Source organism: Cryptomeria japonica, chromosome 7 (genome assembly GCF_030272615.1).
Source record: "Cryptomeria japonica chromosome 7, Sugi_1.0, whole genome shotgun sequence".
NCBI classification, from domain to species: domain Eukaryota; kingdom Viridiplantae; phylum Streptophyta; class Pinopsida; order Cupressales; family Cupressaceae; genus Cryptomeria; species Cryptomeria japonica.
In genome coordinates, this window is record NC_081411.1 from 110048706 (window position 1) to 110069198 (window position 20493).

The window sequence follows — 20493 nt, forward strand, 5'->3', positions numbered from 1 at the left end:
CCATTAGGTAGTTTCTAGAATTAAGTCAAAAGCATGAGCTATGGAAAAAATATCCAACACCTCTATGGTTATGGTTAGATGCACCTTGAGTAATATGTAACTCCTCTAATGAATCTTGCATCTCTCACCCGTTTCTTGCACATCATAAATATCTTATGTTCTAACAAGATAGTCAAATTGTTGAAGATCTCGGTCCTAGGTACACTATGAAGACATTTCATATTTTTTAATAACAAGAAAATTGGAAAGATATTTAAAACTCTCTACTTCAACAATTGCAAATTGCCATCCCTACTTATTGCAAATTGCCATCCCTACTTACATATTATCCCAAATATTTTGAAAAATAAGTAATAAATATATAATAGCCATTGACATGTGAACATTATATTCTGTCCACAGTAACATTTATAAAAATCATAAATATAATTAAATTATGAATTATTTGTTATCTACATAATTAAATTCCGTTAATTCAAACCTAAAAAATATAAGATGAATATCACCCCTTTAAAAAAATAAATTGACAAAGAGGATTGATTGGCTAAGCATGTTGAAGCCACCTTTCTTTAAGCTTCAGCTAGTAATACATGGGCGTCCCATATACCGAGCAATGCCAACATACAATCCAATGATTTAAGTTGTCCATTCTATAAGTTTGTCACTATCTTACATGTTCTTGACAAGTTCAGGTAGGACTATATTATCAGCAATAAATTTGTTTGCAAAGAAGATTGTAAGTTAGTCCATTTAAAAAGATGCAATGCCTTCAATATTATTTTAAGGGATGAAAAACCTCCTGTTTATTATATAATATCATTTAGAATAATGATTAAATATATTATCATTTCTATAGCAAATATAGTTATGCTATCGGAGGCTATAAATAAGAATACAGAGTTTGTGCATTCTTAGAAACCAGAAGCCTTCTTCCCTGAGATTAGCGTAGAGAGATTAAATGGGTAGATGATAGAAGAATTTCCGCTCCAAATCTGCTGTGAAAACATGTAATAAACCTTGTCAGTTGGATGTATCCAATCCCAGAACACATATGCATTTATATCATGGCAGAACAAATCGTTTGGAGTCGTCCTTCCACAGCGTACTTCTGCATTAAATAATCCCGATCCACAACATGCTGACTTTGTCTCTGTGAAGCCTGCAACACACGACATTCACATGCATTGGCTATACTGTTTCAGTAACTTCATCACTATAGGGAAAAATCATAGGTTTTATGGACTTGTTAGGAGTGTAGCTTACCATAGGCTTCACCGTTTTTAAGTATGTTCAAGAGAATATCATAAGCTTTAAATGTTATGATAGTTAACCCAGACAGCTTTTGGCTAAGGTGAGCCACATGTGACTTCAAACCAGTGTTATATGCCACATGTAGCTGGTTTGCAGTCTCCGAACATTCACCATTATTCATAAATCTGAAATCAGGATCACATGCGAAAGCCGGGATATTCATTACAAGGAATTTCCTTGCCCCAGCCCGATAAAGCCTCTGTCAAATCACATTCCAATAATTGTACAATTCCTCCATAAAATTATAGACCTTGTTTGAAATAATATGCAAAGTGAGAATTCAAAAACTTACAGTGATGTACTGATCAAATTTGGAAAGCAGCAATGCAACAAACTCTTGAGGAGTAGTAGTGTTTTGGCTAGTATCGTTTGCTACGTAGTCACCAATGTCGTTTGTTCCAATTGAAATGCAGTATATAGATTTTTTAAGGTAGGATTTGGCTTGCGCAGCTCCAGATGGGTATGTCTTCCTCAGGGATAAAGAAAAGTGTTCGAACTGAGCTACTTGGTGACTCATTGGGAGAACATTCTGCAAGATTGAATAAAGAAAAAGACTTAGTCAAACTCATACACCAATATAATGGTGGTACAATAAATGGGTGGTCGTAAGTTCAAGTTCTTGTTAAGTGAAAATGTTCAACATCTAGTATGATGACTATGCTAAGGCTAAGAGCCCTGGACACCTACAATGTGGTTCAAGGAGGGATGTTGGAGAACAAGCTATGTCCTAACATAAATGCTATCGGTCACAAGTGGGCTAGTAGGTCATTTTATAATAGATTGAGATCATCAACAATGTGTAACAACAAATAAAATTTGATATACTATTCTATAAAGACAATAAATAATAGACAATAGAGAATACAAACTGAAAACAAAGAATTTATTTATAGAATGTTGGAACATAACAATTTCTTCTTTCTTTTCTCACATCACAAAATAAAAATATTATATTATAGAGTTCTTCACTTTTTCTCTTTCTACAAGATTTTTAAAATAAATATTAAAATATTATAAATTCTAGAGGCAATTTAAGTTGCATAATTAGATATTTACATAAAAATACATCAAATATGTGGGAAAGATAAGAGATTTAGAATTAAAAAGAGAATCTTTCAAAAATCTCAAATTGAGAAGAAGTTTTGACAAGATTACAGTTATTTTAGAACCTTCCTTTAATCTTTGACTACAAAGGTAGAATTTGTGCAAAATTTGCTAGTTATGGTTCCTAGTTGATTTACTACTTTGCTAGAATTATATGTTGTGGAAGAAAGTGAAACAACTCTTAAGGTATAAACAATGTGATGTCTTGATAGAGCCTAAGTTGTAGGTTCACTAAAAGGTGTCATAGCAAGGATTCTTAATAGATTAGGTTTATGACTTGAAGAAAGTGCCAATAGGGTAAAGCATTGCTGATAACAATTGATTTGTACTTTTTATTTGATGAATCATCTTGATTTGAAGGTATCATCATTGTAATAGATGAATAATTTTTAATATATTCAATTAATACAAATTCAACCAACAAAATTCAAGTTTAGTTTCCAAAATTTCTAACAATTTAATCACAAATAGATGGTCCTAAGATAAAGTTCTAACTAGTTCATGTGGAATGTTCAAGATAGTATCAGGGATCAGATCTAGATCAAGGCTAAGAGCCTCAAATAAGCAACATGTGCCTCAAGGGGGGTGTTGGAGAATGAAACAAATTGAAAGCATCAATATATTGGACATAAGTGGCACAGGGTGTGTGTGTAATGAAAAATAAAAGTTAATCTACTAATCTATGAAGATAACAAAAAACATATGGCAGAGAATATAAACTGAAAACAATAATTTTTTGATTAAAATGTTGTGAATAATAATGATCTTTATTTTTATTTCTTCTCTCACACAAAAACATTAAAAAATTATATTTATGGAGTTTTACTTTACTTTCCACTTTCAACATTATTCTCTAAAAAAATATTATAATATTACAAATTATTTGAGAGACAACTTCTTCTACAAGAAACTACAATTCATTTGTACTTTTACATAAATGCATCAAACATGTGGGAAAGAAAAGAGATTTAGAATTAACAATAGAATATTTCAAAACCTTGTGTCAACAAGTTATGAGGAATAAATGTGTGTATACAATATTAGTTATTTCAACACTCCCACTTAATCTTAACTAGAAAGGTAGAATTGGTGCAAAATCTAGTAGTTGAGGTTCCTACTTGACCGACTACTTTGCTAGAATTATATGTTGTGGAAGAAAGTGAAGCAACTCTTGAGGTGTCACCTATATGATCTCTTCATAGTCAAGATTGTAGGTTCTCAAAAGATGTCATTACAATGATTCTCCAAGGAATAGGTCTACTACTTAAAAAATGTGTGAATAGGGTAATTCTTTGTGGATAAGAATTACTACTTGACACCACATTTCAAGTAAATGCAAGAGTTGAGCCCACTTTTTGGTCAAAAAGTGGAACGGTTTTTCTTGAAAATTAAAGTTTTTTCATAGTTGAAGTAAAAATTTGAAGCACTTACACATAGAATCTTAAGAAAATCTAGTAATATGAAATGTATTATTTTGAGTCTTTTTTTTCAAATATTTAATTTAGAATATTCAAAAATTTGGCGCGCACAACGCAGGGCGAACAAACCTTCCATTCCTTCAACAGTTCGTTCCTTCCTCAGGCGATGGCAACGACACGCAGTGCGCATAGGAGCGACGACACCAGGAAGGCATTTGAAGAAGCGAGAAAAAAGTGCGAACAGAACATGAGAGCAGAAGAAACCTGAGCAGTTATGAATAAAGGAGCAAGCCAAAGGTTGTAAACCCCATGCCGTTCATATTCTTAAGTCGCACCTTTGTAAACCCCATGCCGTTCATTTGTTGCTGCACGGACTCGAATACCTATATGAAACCCTTGCGGGAGTCAATCGTCCATAAATATTTCAGAAACCTCATCTTTTGAAGAAGAAACCCTAGCGCAGAATTTTAGCCGAGGACACTCAAAAGTGGCGATTTGCTTTAGGAAAAGAAACGTAGGAGACAACCCAGAGTGTGGGAGGTGAGCAAAAATCTTTTCGATAGGCCCTGGAAGGTGAGAAGTTGCAATTCCTTGTGGAGGCAAGGTTTGAAACCAAAGATGCTACAGCCGATCCAATGCTCCTCTGAGTGAAAATCAAAGCACCAAGAGCTACAGAAACTTCGAACGCCACCAGATTTCTGAGAACTATTTCTGTGAGAAAATCAAAGCGCTGAGGATGGAAGCCAGATCGAGGCTCGTAGGGGCTGACGTGACTTCCATGATGTCTACGTGGAGGAGTTAATATCCTCCACTCGGTTTGCATATCCTTCTTTGCCCACTTGCTATTGCATTTCGTGTTTTCATTTATTCTGCTCTGCAAATATTTATTGTGATTAACTTCACCCACTTGCCCTCCCCCACGCAGATCTAACCTTGGTTTCCAATGGAGCTAGAGTCAGACAGAGATATTAGCAATCCTAAACCCTCGCCACAGACATTACCAGCCCTAGCTAAGTCCTTCGCTGAGACCATCGCCCAGACTGTAGATGGAGTCCACTCAATGACGCACTTCCCTAAGATTCCAGCAAGTGAAGGACCCAGTCAGGACGGTAAGCTCCCTTGCAATTCCTCGGGCTCTTTCTGGATTTCTCCAAACTCTAAAATGTTGGCTGAAATTATTTTGGAAAAACGTAGATTGAGTGACACTGCTATCTTTTTTGCCTGTGTTGATGCTCAAAAATGCCCACCTAGAAAATTCATAGATGACTGGTTTCATAATTTATGGAATCTTAAACTAGGGCTTAAAATTACATTTTGTAGACAAGTTCAAAGAGGTCTCTTTCTCATTTTCTTCAACACGCATGAAGCCCAGTTGGAAGCTCTTAAATGCCAGTACTGGACGGTTGGAAATACATCTTTTCGAGCCCTAGCCTGGTCTCCAGAGGTGGTTAATGAGGAAGTCCTCATGCTATCCTGTCCCAGATGGGTCATCCTCAAGGATGTCCCCCCCTTTTTGTGGCGTTTTCTTCCCCAAATAATGGCACCTTTTGGTAAAATCATTAGGGTTGATGAAACTGCTAGATTGGTGCCCAACCTAGATGCAAGAATGCTTGTCTCAATCAAGCTCAGAATCGACATTCCACCATCTTTAAACCTAGATATTAATGGAGACACATTCGTCTGCCCGATTGAAAAACTTGGAGGATTAAATGATTGTTTTCTCTACAAAAAAGAAGGGTACATTTGCAAAAATTGCCCAATTATCAGTTGTAGGAAGCAAATGCATAATTCTGGTGAAACTTCTATAAACCCTAAAAATGTTAATAATACGCAACCTCCCCCTCCTATTATTGAGACCCCTAAAGATGTGTTGTCCACAGATCCCAGTCCCTCTCTTATTGTCGCTAACCCTCTCGTGCTCGATCATGCACCCTTGGCCTCCGAGCCCCTCATCCCTGTTTCCGTCGCCTCTCACAACCCTGTTGACTCGCCCGCTGATGGTTTCTAGCTTGTTACATCTAAGAAACGGAGGCGTAAACTTACCCCTCTCAAAGCCCTAAACCCTAGCCATTCCTCCTCCAGCTAGTTGGCCTCTTCTCCTAAATCCCTAGTCCCTGAGCAGTCCCCTGTCAAATATGTGGTTAGAAATATGGTTAATAAGTTGGAAAACCCCAGCCGTGATGATCATGCTAGCATTAGCAATAACCCTACAATGATCCTCAGATCTGGAACCCCCGTTCATTTAGTCTCCTCTTCACTTGCAGGACTTACTTCTGACACTAGCACCATTAATCCCTCGGCTTCAAATTTGCTCAAAGAAATAGAGGAAAATCATATAATAGAGGTTATATATGCCAATAAAGGTCTAGAAGAAATTAGATCTAGCACTATGCTCCCTGACTTTCTAGGCTCCCAGTTGTCTAGGTCTGACATAGGAGAAAATGCCAATACTAGAGTGGAGCCTCCCGAAACTAGCGAAGATGATGAGGAATCTATGAAAGGACACTCCCTTATTAAAAAAAAAGGTAGGCCTATGGGCTCCAAAAACAAGAAGAAATCTGGTGATCAACAACGATCTCCCTACTAGCCCCCCATAAACCCTCTACCTTGATGAAATACATATCATGGAACATTCGTGGCCTTGAGTTGCCTGACAGAAAATTTGTTATCAAAAGGTTTTTGGATTTGCACAAAAACTTAGATTTTCTAATGTTACAAGAACTTAAATCTGTTGGGTTCTCCCTCGACGCGTCACTTGACTTCATTTGGTGAGATGCAATCAAAATCTGTACCAACCACCCAAAAGGTAAAGGAGGGGTTGGGATTCTTCTTGCCCCTAAATGGGTTGTGCACCTCAAAGATAAAGGAACCTCTCCTTGTAATAGAGTAGCTTGGGCTGCCTTAGAGATGAAGGGTTCATGCTTTGGCATATGCTCCATTTATGCTTCTAACGATTATAAGGAATGAATATCCCTCTCGAATTGGTTAACTTCCCTCCCAAATATTCCCTGGGTCATGTCCGGGGACTTTAATATGACTGAATCCCAGAATGACAAGGCTGGGGGTCTCCCGTTTGAATGGAAAAACTTAGAAAAGCCTCATTGGGATAGATTCAAATAGCATCTGCAACTCTTTGACCCCTTGGAAGCCACTAAACCTGACAACCCTAACCTATGGCACACCTAGTGCAACTTTCAGCAAAACACCAATCGGATCTAGTCTAGGTTAGATAGGTTCTACGCTAATAAAAACTTCTTCTCCTTTTCCCCCAACCATTTTGGGAATGTGGTTGCAGTCCTACCAACTACCCTATCTGACCACTTCCCCATCTTAGCCATTATCAACATCAGAAACTCCATCACCCCTTGCCACTCCCGCAATAAGAAATTCTTTCTTAATACCTCCTTGCTGCAAGATGAGGATGTCCTTATTGCCATCAAATTAATTAGACTCTTCAATCTGCAACCGCATCTCCCCCAATCCCCCTTGAGTAGATGGTAGATGAACATTTCTTCCTAGCAGATTCTTCTCCAAACCGTTGGCCAGAAGAAAGCCAAGGACTTCAGGTTCATAGAAAAAAATCCTACTCTGCGCCTTCACTCCCTTGAGCATGAAATTCAACTGCAACCCTCTTCCCCTACCTTGGCCAGGCAGGTCTCCGAGGCTAGAGATATCCTCAGAAAGTACTAGCAGGTTAAGATCAAAGGTGCTTTCATCAAAGCCCATAACCATTGGCTCCAGTTTGGTGATAAGGGCTCCAAAATATTCTTTAATCTGCTCAAACAAAAGTAGATCAGGGAAAAATTGATAGAATATCTATAGACAATAAGGAACTCCTTGATATCTATGACATCAAAGAAGCCTTTGAAGTATTTTAAAAGACTTTTTTTACCTCTGAGGATAATGAGGCTTCGACAAATGCCCACACCAAATGTAGGACCATTATCCCTAATAGAATCTCTGAGGACGAATCTAGCCTCTTCAAAGCTAAACTAACCGTGCACGAAATCAAGGATGCCATTAGGGCTCTTAAGGATAACAAAGCCCCAGGCCCTGATGGACTTCCTGCTGAATTCTACAAAACTAACATTGAATGGATTGGCGACGACCTTTATGATATCTATAATGAAGCCCTTGCCACAGGTACCCTGGGGGAATTCATAAATAGGGGTATCATTAAGCTTATCCCGAAAGAAGGGGACAGAGCCCTGATTAAAAATTGGAGGCCAATCACCCTCCTTAACATCTCCTACAAGATCCTAGCCAAAGCCTTAGCCTCCCGACTTGAGAAGATCCTCCCCAAGTTCATCTGTTCCACCCAAACAGGCTTCATCAAAGGCAGGTACATCTTGGAAAATCTTGTAACAAGTTGGGAATCCATGGAATGGGCCAAGACCTCCAACCATGACGCCGCCATGTTCCTTGTCGACTTTGAGAAAGCATATGACAGGGTGGAATGGAACTTCATCCTCATGATGCTCTCTGCCTTTGGCTTTCCTAGTGAATTTTGTGACTATGTTCGAATCCTCCTTAAAGATGCATCTGCCCTGCTTGAGATCAATGGGACCCTCTCCCAGTCGATTCCCCTCTCTAGATCGATCAGACAGGGCTGCCCCCTTGCCCCTGCTCTATTTGTCATTGCTTCCGATGCCCTGTATTATCTCCTTAGAGATGACACCCTGTCCTCCCGTGTCCAAGGCATTACCCTGCCGAATGACTCTAAGCTGATCAACATCCAATTTGCTGATGATACCTCATTCTTCCTGAAGCTCTCAACATAGAATATTGATTCCCTCAATCAAAAACTTGACATTTTCGGTAAGGCCTCCGAAGCCCGGGTATCCAACACCAAATCCATTCTACTAGGTTGGAAAGAGAATCCCCCAGATTGGCTTCAACAATTTGTCTATGCGTGGGGAGGACCCACTAAACTAGTCCGTTATCTTGGCATCCCCTTTTCTTTATCTCCCTCTCTTAAGGACATGTGGGGCTGGGTGAAGGGAAAGATAGACAGTAAACTCAACAAGTGGGACAATAGGGTTCTCTCCCTTGCTGGCAGGATTCAAGTCTACCAAAAAAATCCTATCCTCATACAGTATCTACTACTCCTCAGTTTGGATGTTTAGTGACTTCCAAATCCTTGAAATCCAAAAGGCTATTAGACGGTTCCTTTGGTCGGATGGGAAGGGTAAAAGGAAAGCCCACGCGGTCAAATGGACCTGGTGCCACTTGGATAAAAAACTTGGTGGGCTAGGCCTTAAGGATCTTAGACTGCAAGGCATCTCCATTGCAGCCAAATGGATATTCCACTCTCTGGAAGGGCAAGAACCATAGAAAATCCTCATTAGGAACAACAAACAAAATGGTGTTCCCAAAATAGCCAAAACTTGGAAAGCTCTCCCGCTCAGTGACCTAATTGCTGGTAGCTTTCCCGTGTCTGTCCAAGGCACCTAGGTGTTCAAATCTATCTGGAAAGCCTGGGAGCATGTGTGTGGTCTAATCAGCAACTCGAGGATCAACTCTGATAAGTCCCTACACAGTGAAAGGTCAATATGGTGGAACTTGCATCACAACTCCAAACCCCTTGCCCTAACCCAAGGCTACTCAGCTAAGCATTGGCATAATAAAGGAATCAAGTACATTATGGATATTCTTGAACATGATAACCTTATTAGCTGGGAAGCCGTTAGCACTAAATATGACCTCGCTGCATCTCATAAGAAGACATACAATATGATTAAAACTGCTTGCGTTCCCTTTAACCTCCCTAAGAACACCCATGTAGACACCCAAAGGCACCTTTCATTCCTATGGAAGGATGGCTCTACCCTCCCTAAAATCAAAGCCAAATCTATCTACACCCTATTAAATAGTGATCCGTTGGTGATTGAGCACGTCAACAAACTATGGTATGTTAATCTTAGGCCCCACACTTGGCAACAATCTTTTGTAAAATTCTAGCGATCCCCCATTCCTCCTAAGATTTAGTGCTTTAGATGGCAACTTATGTTGGATAGATTACCTATTAGGATATCGGCTGAATATGACCAGTGCTCTGTCTGCAGAAAACCTGAGACTGTGCACCACATCTTCTTCGATTGCCCCTTTGCTAGAGATATTTGGCTTCTGTTTGGAATTTCTATTGCAGAATTTGTGTTTCCTCTTGATATAGTTACTGGTTTTATTCATGGACTGAGAAAGGATACTAATCTTGTTTGGCAAATCTTATCTTCTTATATTCTTTGGTTTATTTGGAAACTCAGAAATGAGGAGAAGTTCCAAGGTATTACAAGGGAACGTAGTGAATTTTTTAAAAAACTCACATATTACAAAATTGTTGTGCAGGTTTGTGTTGTGATGAACCTCGAGAGAAATAAGCTACTGCGGTTCCTAAAAGATGGCCGGGCAACCATGTTTATTTATGAGATGCAAGACGGGTACGAATGGGCTAGGATCGCAGAGAACCAAACCTCCTTCGATAAGGCAGTGCAGAAGCTGATAAAGGATCTATAGGACAGCAAGCCTCCTCCCTTCAACAAGATTGAGATGTGCTCCCAGATCCTTACTAGAAAGAAGGTGGTCTAGATGGAAGGCGAACAGGGCTGGACCACATGGCTGGAGGATCAGGATGAGATCCTCCAATTCTGATTTATTTTGCTATGCCCCCTCTTTTTGGATAGTTAGATAACTATATATATTCCTCTGATTGGCGGTTGAGGCCTTGCCCCCCGCTCCCTAGTTTTGTATATACCCTCTGTCTATATTTTAAACTCTCGATTTCTAATATAAAAAAAAATATTTAATTTATTTTAATACCCAGATGGTTCAAGTTAATTTTTAGTAATCAGTTTTTAAGATTATTAACATGCACATATACGACCAAAATAATTTGACGTAAATAAAATATTTTTCTGGGGATGAGACTCTATATTAGAATTTTAGGGCCCTAAATGCCCCTCGCATAATGCAGTCATTCAAAGCAAGTATCTTCCAAATCCAAGAAACCAAGCTGAGCAATGTTGATTTAGATCTATTTAGGTAAAAAGTGAAGATGTGGTAGGTCCTAGGTGTCTAAGACAATGGTTCCTCCAAGGGCATTGCCATTTTTTTGGCAGTCATAATCTGTGCTTCTGGACAAATTGGCGGAAGGGACCAACTGGTTGGAATGTAAAATCAAATGTTTCAAATCTAGAATTTACTGTACTAAATGTGTATGGGACCAACTCTTGCATCAAGAAGCGGTAATTGCGGCCAGAACTGGATGCCTTTCTCGTGCTATTTCACAACTTATATTGTATTGTTGTAGGATATTTCAATGCAATCCTTGTGGAAAATGATAAGAAAGGGGGTTTCTGTGACGATAATCAGTCTTAGAAGGATATCAAAGATTGGGTAGAGAGGAATCATTTAATAGACATTAGATTTTCAAATGAAATTTTCACTTGTTCAAATAGCTGGTTGGGTTTTAGTTAAATAGTAGAGAAGTTGAACAAAATTACTTTTGGTGGAGATCTGGGGCCCTTCCCTTCATTTTAGTTGGATTGTTCCTTCCTAGTTCAAGATCTGACCATTTTCCAATTCATCTAGATATTTTGGAAGAGAGAAATCTAGCAAGGAGTTCATTGATATTTAAAAAGATGTTGTTGAATGACTCAAAAAATATTCAATTGGTGGAACGTTGGTGAAATGAGGACCACCCGTGCGGTTCCAAATTCTATTTCATCACTAAATTGAAACATTTGAAAATGGAAAATAAAGGACAAGAAGTCGTCTCATTTAAAAAATATTTTTTTAGACAAAGAAACTAATTGAAGATAATCTCCAAACCTTAGAAGAGGTGATCAGAGATGGTATGGACCAACTAAGCTATTAAAACAAGAGTTTATGGTGGCCTACTTAAACATTTTGGGAAATGGAGAAATCTTCTAGAGATGAAGGTCTAGGGAAACCTAATTAGAAGCAGGAGATAAAAATACCAAATCCTTTCATAATAGCACCAAACAAAGGAGGAGTGATAATAGAATCACAAGCCTTAGACTATAAAATGGCACTAAAATTGAGGACCCATAAATCATTGTAAGGGAGGTGGCTAGATTCTTTTGTAACCTCCACAACAGTGTGGAGGGCTCAAATCTCCTCAACAGTGTGGAGGGCTCAAATCTCATGATCAATAGACCTTGCTTTGAAATATCCCATCCCTTTATACTAAAGCTCAAAATACAATGTTAAATGCAAAAAAAATATAGGAAGAAATCTAGGTAGCCCTCTTCCGAATGCATCCAGAGAAGTCTTGGGCCCAAATGGCTTCCTGATATTTTTCTTCCAAAAAATTTAGGGTATAATAGGGAATGTGGAACCCTCCTTACAGAAGTCAAGGATATCTTCATAGCTCTAATTATAAAGAAAGGGAGGTAGCAATCCTTAGATGACTTTCACCTAATCTCCTTGTGCAACACAATCTACAAGGTTATCTATAAAGTTATGGCCAATAGACTCAAATTTGTCATGCCAAACATATTCTTGGATGAGTAGATTAGTTTTGTGTCTAGAACATCTATATAGGATTGGGTTATTATATAATAGAAGACTTTGCATTCCATTGATAACACTTCCAAATAGAGCATGGTAATTAAATTAGATATGTGGAAGGCATATGATATGGTGGATTGGAAGCTACTCATCATAGTGATGGAGGCCTTTGGATTCAATAAGAGATGGTTAAACTAGGTATTTATCTATATATCAATATCAAGGTTCTCAATCCTAGTAAATGGCTCCCTAGAAGGATTTTCTGAGGCTTCACATAGTCTTCACAAAGGTGATCCCCTTTCTCCCTTTTGGTTCATCATAATGGCATAGCTCTAGGTAGGACAAATTAGAAAATGAGACTATTTCAGGTAATATTCAAGGTGTTGAAGTCACAAGTGATGTCTCGACCATCTCCCATGAGCAATTTGTTGATGACACTAGATGTAGTTTATATCTACTAAGCGAAGGGAAGCCTTCCATTTCAATGCAATTTTGAACTAATAATCCAAGGCTTCTGGAAAGATAGTAAATGAGCTTATGCTTGAGGTTCTCCTCTTCCACATCCTCACCCTTAAAGAAAGGGAAATACTGTAAATTCTTAATTTCAAGAAGGGGTAGCTCCCATGCAATTATCTAGGATTACTATAGGCAAAAGGTATAAGATCTCAAAAACTATGGGGCCCCTTTAGAAAAGGAAGTGGCTCTCACGGACAGGGACGATCACTATGTAGAGGGATATATCTTATCTGCCATCCCTAACTACTTACCATCATGCATGGCCCTCCCTATTTGTGTTAGCCAAGTTCAAAGAAAGTAGACCAAAAAATTATGTTGGCAAGGAACAAAAATATCCTTGATTTCTTGGGACAAAATATCCAATTCAACAGAGGATAGTGACCTTGGTATCAAGAACCAATCACTCAAAACAAAGCATTAGGGGCCAAATTGGTTTGGCATATGCATAAGGAATGCTATAGAAAGTGGGAAAGAATTCTACATATAGAAAGTATCTAGATGAAGGCAATGCTATTAAGATTTTGACCATCTCCAATCTCCCAAAATGCTCAAAGGATTTGAAACTTCATGTAGAATTGCAAAGTAGTTGTGTGTGATTACCTATCTTGGGACATTCATGATGCTAGGAAGGTTTTTTTTGGGAGGATTCTTGGGCTAGTTATCCAAACTTGGATAGTTGGGTGGGATTGGCTTAGATCCGGATGACTCTTTAACATTTGTGGAGAGATAGTGTAAGGGATTATGTTTGAGAAAGTAGATAAAATTTGAGGTTGGAAGTGGAAGGTTTTCACATCCATGAACCTATCGCTTAAGAATGTGGAACAACTTTCAACAATCTTAAAGTCCAAAGTTCTTGTGTTTAGGAATAACTTAGATGTTCTGATATGGGGATGGTTTAAAAAATGGTATGGTATAATGTTAAATATGGATACTATCTCCTTTCTAGAGAACTAGAGAATGCAGAGACAAAAATTCCAACTCATTTATGTTTGAACAAAATTTGGCTACCAAAAGTGAGTGTCTTTACATGGGTAGCCCTTCAAAAGAAAATACTCACAACTAAAATAATTTGTAGAATGGGTTTCCGTGGTCCCTCAAGGTGTGTATTATGCAAGGCGCATGAAGAAACAATAGTTCATATCCTGCTGGGATGCCCATTTCCCTAAGAGTGTTGGAGATAGCTTTGCACCAAGTTGGGGTGGTCAGAGGATCTCCCAAATGATATTCTAATTTGATTTCAATCGTGGCCTACTATAAAAAAGAATGTAGCATTTGGTTGCATCTAGATAACCAATCCTTCTATCTTTCTATGGAAATTGTGTAAAGAGAGGAATAGAAAGATTTTTTAGAAAAGAGAACTTAGGTCTACCCCCCTTTTGAGTAAACTACAAGTTGCAATAGTTGAGATCATCAATTCGAGATTATGCTACCTAGTCCCAAAAAAGTTTCCTTCACAAAATGGGATGCTAAGCTTAGGCTGAAATAATCGAACATGAAGGTCCCACCCTAGGTGGGCTCTCAGAGACCAACTTCCTATCATGCCAGGAGAAATGTGGTTTGGTCTCTCTCTTATCTTGTTGGCTCAAATTAAATTTTGATGATTCATCCAAGGACGATATTGACCCATCTAGCACTAGATGAATTGGCATGGAGACTCTATCCTATTCTCCTCGAAACATCTCCCAAATGGATCCAATAATGAGACTAAATACTGAGCCATCATTCATGGTATCACTTTCCCAAAGACTTGGGAATCAAAAACTTAGAAATTGAGTGATATTCCTCACTAGTTATAAACTTCATTCGATCAGGAACCACACCAAATTGGAAGCTCCACGCCTTATTGGACCGAGATTTGGAGCTCGTACAAAATTTTGATGCTTACTCCATTGACGACATTTAAAGAGAATAGAATAAGGAGGCTGAAAATTTGGTTAATGACGACGCTAATGGGATTGAGAACGTCATAATGAACTTTAACTCCAATATGGATTTCGGTTCTTGATAGTATTACTCTGCCTCGAAAATACTCTCATTTGATGCCATTTAATAACTTCCCCTGACATGTTAGGAGCACTAGCAATAATCGGACTATAGGGAGCACTAGCACTACCATGCTATCCAAAACCTCGAAAGATATTACAATAAAAAATTCTAATGACAATATACAGATAATCATATTAATATTAAAAAAAACCTTATAATTGATCATAAATGAAATTTTTTTATTTATATAATGATGATCCAAATTTTAATTAAATAATTATAATCTGATCAATACTATCTTCTAACAACAATTAACAACTGGAATGGCGTAAATCTCATACACTACACTTATATTGTTAACTTTAAAAAGTGTTAAACATTCAGAATTACTGACATTTTTAGACTTAATATGTTGCTTAAGATGTGTATTTACACTAAGAATATATTTCTAAGCTTAAAAGTGTTAAACACTCAGAATTGACTAACATTCTCTAAACTTAAAATGTTGCTTAGCTTTTGTGGTGTAAAGCTTGAACAATGTTCCAAATAGAAGTACAGTTGGAAGGTTTTCTGCGATGGAAGCGGAAGCGGCAGGGAAACTGGCGGCTCGTCGACGTAGGTGGGAGCGTAGTTGACTCAGAAGAAGACGATGACGAGGATGAGGATGCTGCTAAGCCTATCAAATAGTTGATGAAGACATGGTCGACAAACCCCTTTGGGCGATGTGGCTGGAGGCTCAGAGATATGTGTTTTCTACTTCTGGGCGGTTGTTTAAGTCATCTCATATGTCGGGTACGTTTCCAAATCAAACATTAATCGTCGAATGGGCTCTGCAATGGGTTTCTCCGATGGCTCTTGTGAAGATGATGATGTTCTAGAGGAGGAAGAAACGCTCCTCGATATTCTCTTGGAGGCCTAGCTGAATGCACAAAATCACAGTCCTTTGAAGGATGACATGATCGGATGGATGCTGAAGAGGATGTTTCGCATCTGGAGATGTGGTTGGAAGCCGAACAATCTGCGCAAACACAGTCGATCTCTGACTTGGAAGATGTTCTGAGATCGGTTTCTACTAAGCCATCGTGTGACCTAAATAACTCTCTCAAAAGTGGCAATTTCTCTACTTGAGTTGGGTTTGCAATTTCTTCATGATACCCCGTCTCCCTTGGCAGACTCATACCCTGTCGCTGGTGTGTATGATGTGGATGATGTGCCTGCCCTTTGCCCTAGAGTGGGCTTCTGTTCGGGGTTTCCATCCGAAGTGGAGGTCCCCTTTTCTCTTTAAGCTGCTCAAAGAGTAGACTGATGTTGGGGTGTAGTGCTGTGGGGATATCCCTTTCTGAGGATTCTCAGAATCCCTATTTTGAAAACCCTGTTCTTTCTCTTCCTAATGCATGGGTGAATAGAATTTTTGCAGGCTTGCAGTTTACTCTTTTTGGGAGATTCCTTGGTCATAGAGCAAATTGATTTTATTCGAATTGCTAGTTTGGATTAGGTCTGCTGAGTATGAAAGATTTGATGAACGGATTCCTTTTATTCTCGTTCAAATCTTTCGACGATTGCTCCTGATTTCTTCTAGGAGGTCACTAGTTTCTTCGTAAGGCATTTCTTTATCTACAAAGATGGCTTGCAATTTTCGATCCTAACAAGATTAACATGGTTCTTATTTCAGATTGTCTCCAAAAACTCCCTTTAGAATTATGTGATGAAAGTATCATCATGGTATGATGCAATTCATCAGTTTATTACCATTGACGATGTTACAAAATCTACAACGAAATTTTCTTATGCTAGACTTTGTATCTATGTTGAATTTGGTTCTGAGTTACCCATCAATATTAAGCTATGCTCCAAGCTTGGCGTCTAGGAACAGAAATTGCAAGAAAAATTATTGAGTGCAGAAATTATAAAGAAGAACAATAGCACATAACATTCAGATTTATGTGGAAAAATCTGGTCAAAATATCAGAGGCAAAATATCTTTCATATTGTTTCTTAGGTATTATAGAGTTACAACAATCTCAAAACTATACATCAAAACATGACTTTGAGAAGCATAAAACAACCAAGTTGCAGAGTCCTAATTGAAGACAACTTACTAAATATAGTAAGTATGACTCGCACAAATACATGTTGAAATTACTATTTATAGTAATTTTGAAAAAAATTAAAGATGAGAATCCATGATGACTCAACCACATCTAGATGAGAATCCAAGATGACTCAACCACTATTAGATGAGAACCCAAAAGAAATGTCATTATGAACCTTCTTGACTGAACCACTTGCACAATACTGAGCATTTATCCTTGTTGTACTTTGACTTTCATGAGAAGGTTTCCAATGATTTCACAAAGTCTAAGATGGTGTCGTTTTGTAATGGGAGCTGCATCTTAGGTGAGGTTTTCAGTTCCTCGCACGTTCCTCGTGCAAGGAACAAGCTGTGTTTGAAACCCTCTCTTTCATGAACAAATTGATGAATGTCCTCAACCTCATTTTAATGGGAAGGTGCTGGAATCTACATGGAAAGAACACTTTGCTAAGGCTGGTGAACTTGATGCACTGACCATGAGTCCTTTGACTATGTTTTCACCTTCAAACATTGGAAGAATAGTTTTCTCCCATTCTGCCCCTCTTCCAAAGCCTTTATCGAAGTTTGGTTTTAAACCACCTTGACTGTCTGGCTTCTGGCCTGCTGTTTTGTGACTTTTTGTGACAGCATGTTTTACTATTGGTTCTGCTATTGATTGCTGGTCCCTCTCTCACTCTTTGTAATATTGATTGGTTTGTGTGTGGGATTATTTTATCTTTTGTGGAACCTTTGTTAATTTTTTTTGTGGTTCCTTTGTTAATCCTTTCTGATTATACAAAGATCCAGACCCTTCCAAAATTCCTATATACCTTAACCAAAACAACTAACAACAATTTTTACTATCCAACAAACTGACCCGTTCCTCTGCTCTAACCTGTTTCTCCTTCTATTGCTGCAGTGTACTGTTACTGCAGTCTGCTGGTATGGCCAGCCTCTCCATCGAATGGGGCTAGGTCTTCCTTTCAGTCCTTTTTGTTTGTAATGTATAGTATATACTTAATTTTCTATAGGGGAAAGGATCCAGTAGTTGTGCACCGTAATTTCGTGCTTCTCAAAATCCTACATGGAAATTTAAAATCACTCCGATTTTTTTACAGCAGCTTACTTGGCAAGCCCCCTGCTTATAACTAAGGTTTCAGGGCCACATCATCAAATATGATGCCACATCAGCAAGCTTTTTGCCAAGGTGTTCAAAACGGCCCAAAAAAATGTGAGACCAATAGACGTGCAAAAGAGACCCCAATAGTTGTGCAGCTGATATGGCATCACCTGATTGGTTACTTTTTATAATATTAGTACATTTCCTAACAACTATTAGTACATTTCATTACAATTATTGGTAAATTTACTAACAAAAATTGATATTTTATGCTTCAAACAATAAGTTTTATTTGTTCAATTTTTGGAACAAAAGGTATCAACAACCCTCACAACAATTGGTACATGCTCAACTACTGGTGTTCTTCCCCTACTTGCTTCATATGGAAGAAGACAGCTGCTCTATTGAGAGTCTTTTAAAGTTTGCATTAGAATAAAGATATGTCTTGTTTTTCGTGTTCACTAAAAGAAAGAACAGAACCGATTTTTTTGGTATGAACAAGTTTGCTGTCCAAAGGTTTTTTGAGCTCTGCAAATGTGAATCAGAGCACTCTTGTAAACATCTGTATGTGAAAAAAGCAGTATCTCTCTCTCTATATATATGATTTGGCTGTTCTACTCTTTCTCCGCCTTTCCAATTCAAAAAAACTCTCAAAGTTACAAAAGATGGCAGAGATGAAAGGATGGAGAACATAAGAGCAGTTATACATCACTTTTGGAAAGGAATTCTAGAATAACACCCAGAAAAACATAGCTGTGAAAGCTTTTTTAAGAAGAGTCTATTGGAATGGAGAATGACACGAATGTATGAGGAGCCTATGATTGGTTGGGAGTCGAAAATCATAAACTATTCGGTCGGTCTTTCTTTGTCCTTGATTACTTTTATGATTAAATTCATAAATTTAATATAAAATTTAAAAAATTGTTAATTTAATTATAAATCTAAAAAGACTAAGCTGTCATTTTAATCAAACGATCTAAAAGTGAATCAAAGAAAAACAGCTATGTTTATTTTATAGAAACAGAAAATAAACGACAGCGTACGAAGGGCTGCATAAGGAGACCTCTCTTAAAAATCGTGTGATTGATGTAGTTCTGATTAAAGCTTTTATAGAAAAACTGTGCAGAATCTAAGTAAAAATATTTCTATTTCATACCCAATACTGAATTTATATTAAGCTATTTTGAGGAAAAGTAAGAAAGGAAAAGAGAAGAGACCTGATCAGCTGCTGTTGAGTCAAGCAATCCACAACCTGCCGATGCAAAATTTATCCCTCTGCTAAAATCTGCCTTTGGCTGCAGATATGGAGGGCTAAATGGAAGCCCCAAGTAGGTAGCTGAACCCATAATTATGCAATACATGATGCCTTAAGTAATATATGTTGGCATGAATAATAAAGCTAAAAAAAAATAAAGAGTGCTGAGCATCTAAATCTTTAGTAAGAATTGATACCAACCCACAAAGTCGAAAGTGGTGCGACCATCTGTAAAACGACCAGTTGGGTAGTGGAAATACGAGACGCCATATGGTTTGAAGTTTGCACGAAGTCTACAGTTTGGTATATAATTATTAGTCCCTGCATCTCCTAGGGAATCTCCCAACACAAACATGGCTGGCACATAATCTCCTTTTTCAGCTTCAACGAAACAACTGATCATCCATAGCCCAACTAAAATACTCACCATCGAATTCTTCATTATAGCCATTAACAGCTAATTATCCCAGCAATCTCAACCTCGTGTACTTGATGAGAACAGGCTGTTATATATATAGAACAAAAGTTTAAGTCAAGTATTCTTTACATATATTCAACGATCAAAGCTGTGAATATGGCTCTTCGCCTTTTCATCAGATTGAAGTTGCCAAATAGAACTCTTCTGATGTTGATGAATAGACAGAGAGTAGGCTTTTTATTTCATCAGTACAAATGTTGTTTTCCTCATACTGTAAATTACAGCCAACAGATTCCTGATCTGTATAAGCAGTGATTAATTGAACCTGTTCAAATCACACTTGATTTGAACTAACATCACATCATTTTCACCGGTTAGATTCAATGGGTCATTATTATTCACAAGTCAGAACAATAGGTATAAGTATTTAAATTGCATTTGAAAACAAACTATTATAAAGAAACAAATCTGCTACTAGCGTTTCTTGATATTTTCACTATTGGACTGTTACTGTTAGATTTGATTTGGATAACTCAGATTGGATTTTCAAGAAGGGAAAAAATATCTATATATTTATTTTTAATTATTATAAATTATTATTTCTTCAGCATGCAATTTCCAGTATTTTTTAATGTATTGACATCGAAATTTTTTGTATAAATTGTATTTAAACAGCTTTACTATAACCATCAACTGAAAAGCTGAGAGTGACATGGAAAATGATAGCCGCCTGATTAGGTCTTTTTTTGGTTGACATTGAAAGCT

At 37.8% G+C, this 20493-nt stretch overlaps 1 protein-coding gene across 1 annotated transcript; it reads right to left on the reverse strand.

The window, feature by feature from the left end:
* Positions 1-775: 775 nt before the first annotated feature.
* LOC131049816 (GDSL esterase/lipase 6) lies at positions 776-19892 on the reverse strand. The gene is made up of 5 exons (XM_057983897.2): positions 19512-19892; positions 19273-19391; positions 1604-1840; positions 1264-1510; positions 776-1159 (listed from the first exon to the last, which is right to left on the reverse strand). Exons 1-5 carry the CDS (start codon positions 19759-19761, stop codon positions 912-914), a joined length of 1101 nt encoding a protein of 366 aa, XP_057839880.1. The 5' UTR covers positions 19762-19892; the 3' UTR covers positions 776-911.
* Positions 19893-20493: the final 601 nt, after the last annotated feature.

Excerpts from the sequence above, each read along its gene's own strand:
- LOC131049816 (XM_057983897.2), bottom strand. The coding sequence starts at position 19,761 with ATGGCTATAATGAAGAATTCGATGGTGAGTATTTTAGTTGGGCTATGG. Across the intron at positions 1,841-19,272 it reads ACTCAACAGCAGCTGATCAG|AATGTTCTCCCAATGAGTCA; the intron begins GTCTCTTCTCTT and ends TCAATCTTGCAG. Across the intron at positions 1,160-1,263 it reads TAAAAACGGTGAAGCCTATG|GCTTCACAGAGACAAAGTCA; the intron begins GTAAGCTACACT and ends CGTGTGTTGCAG.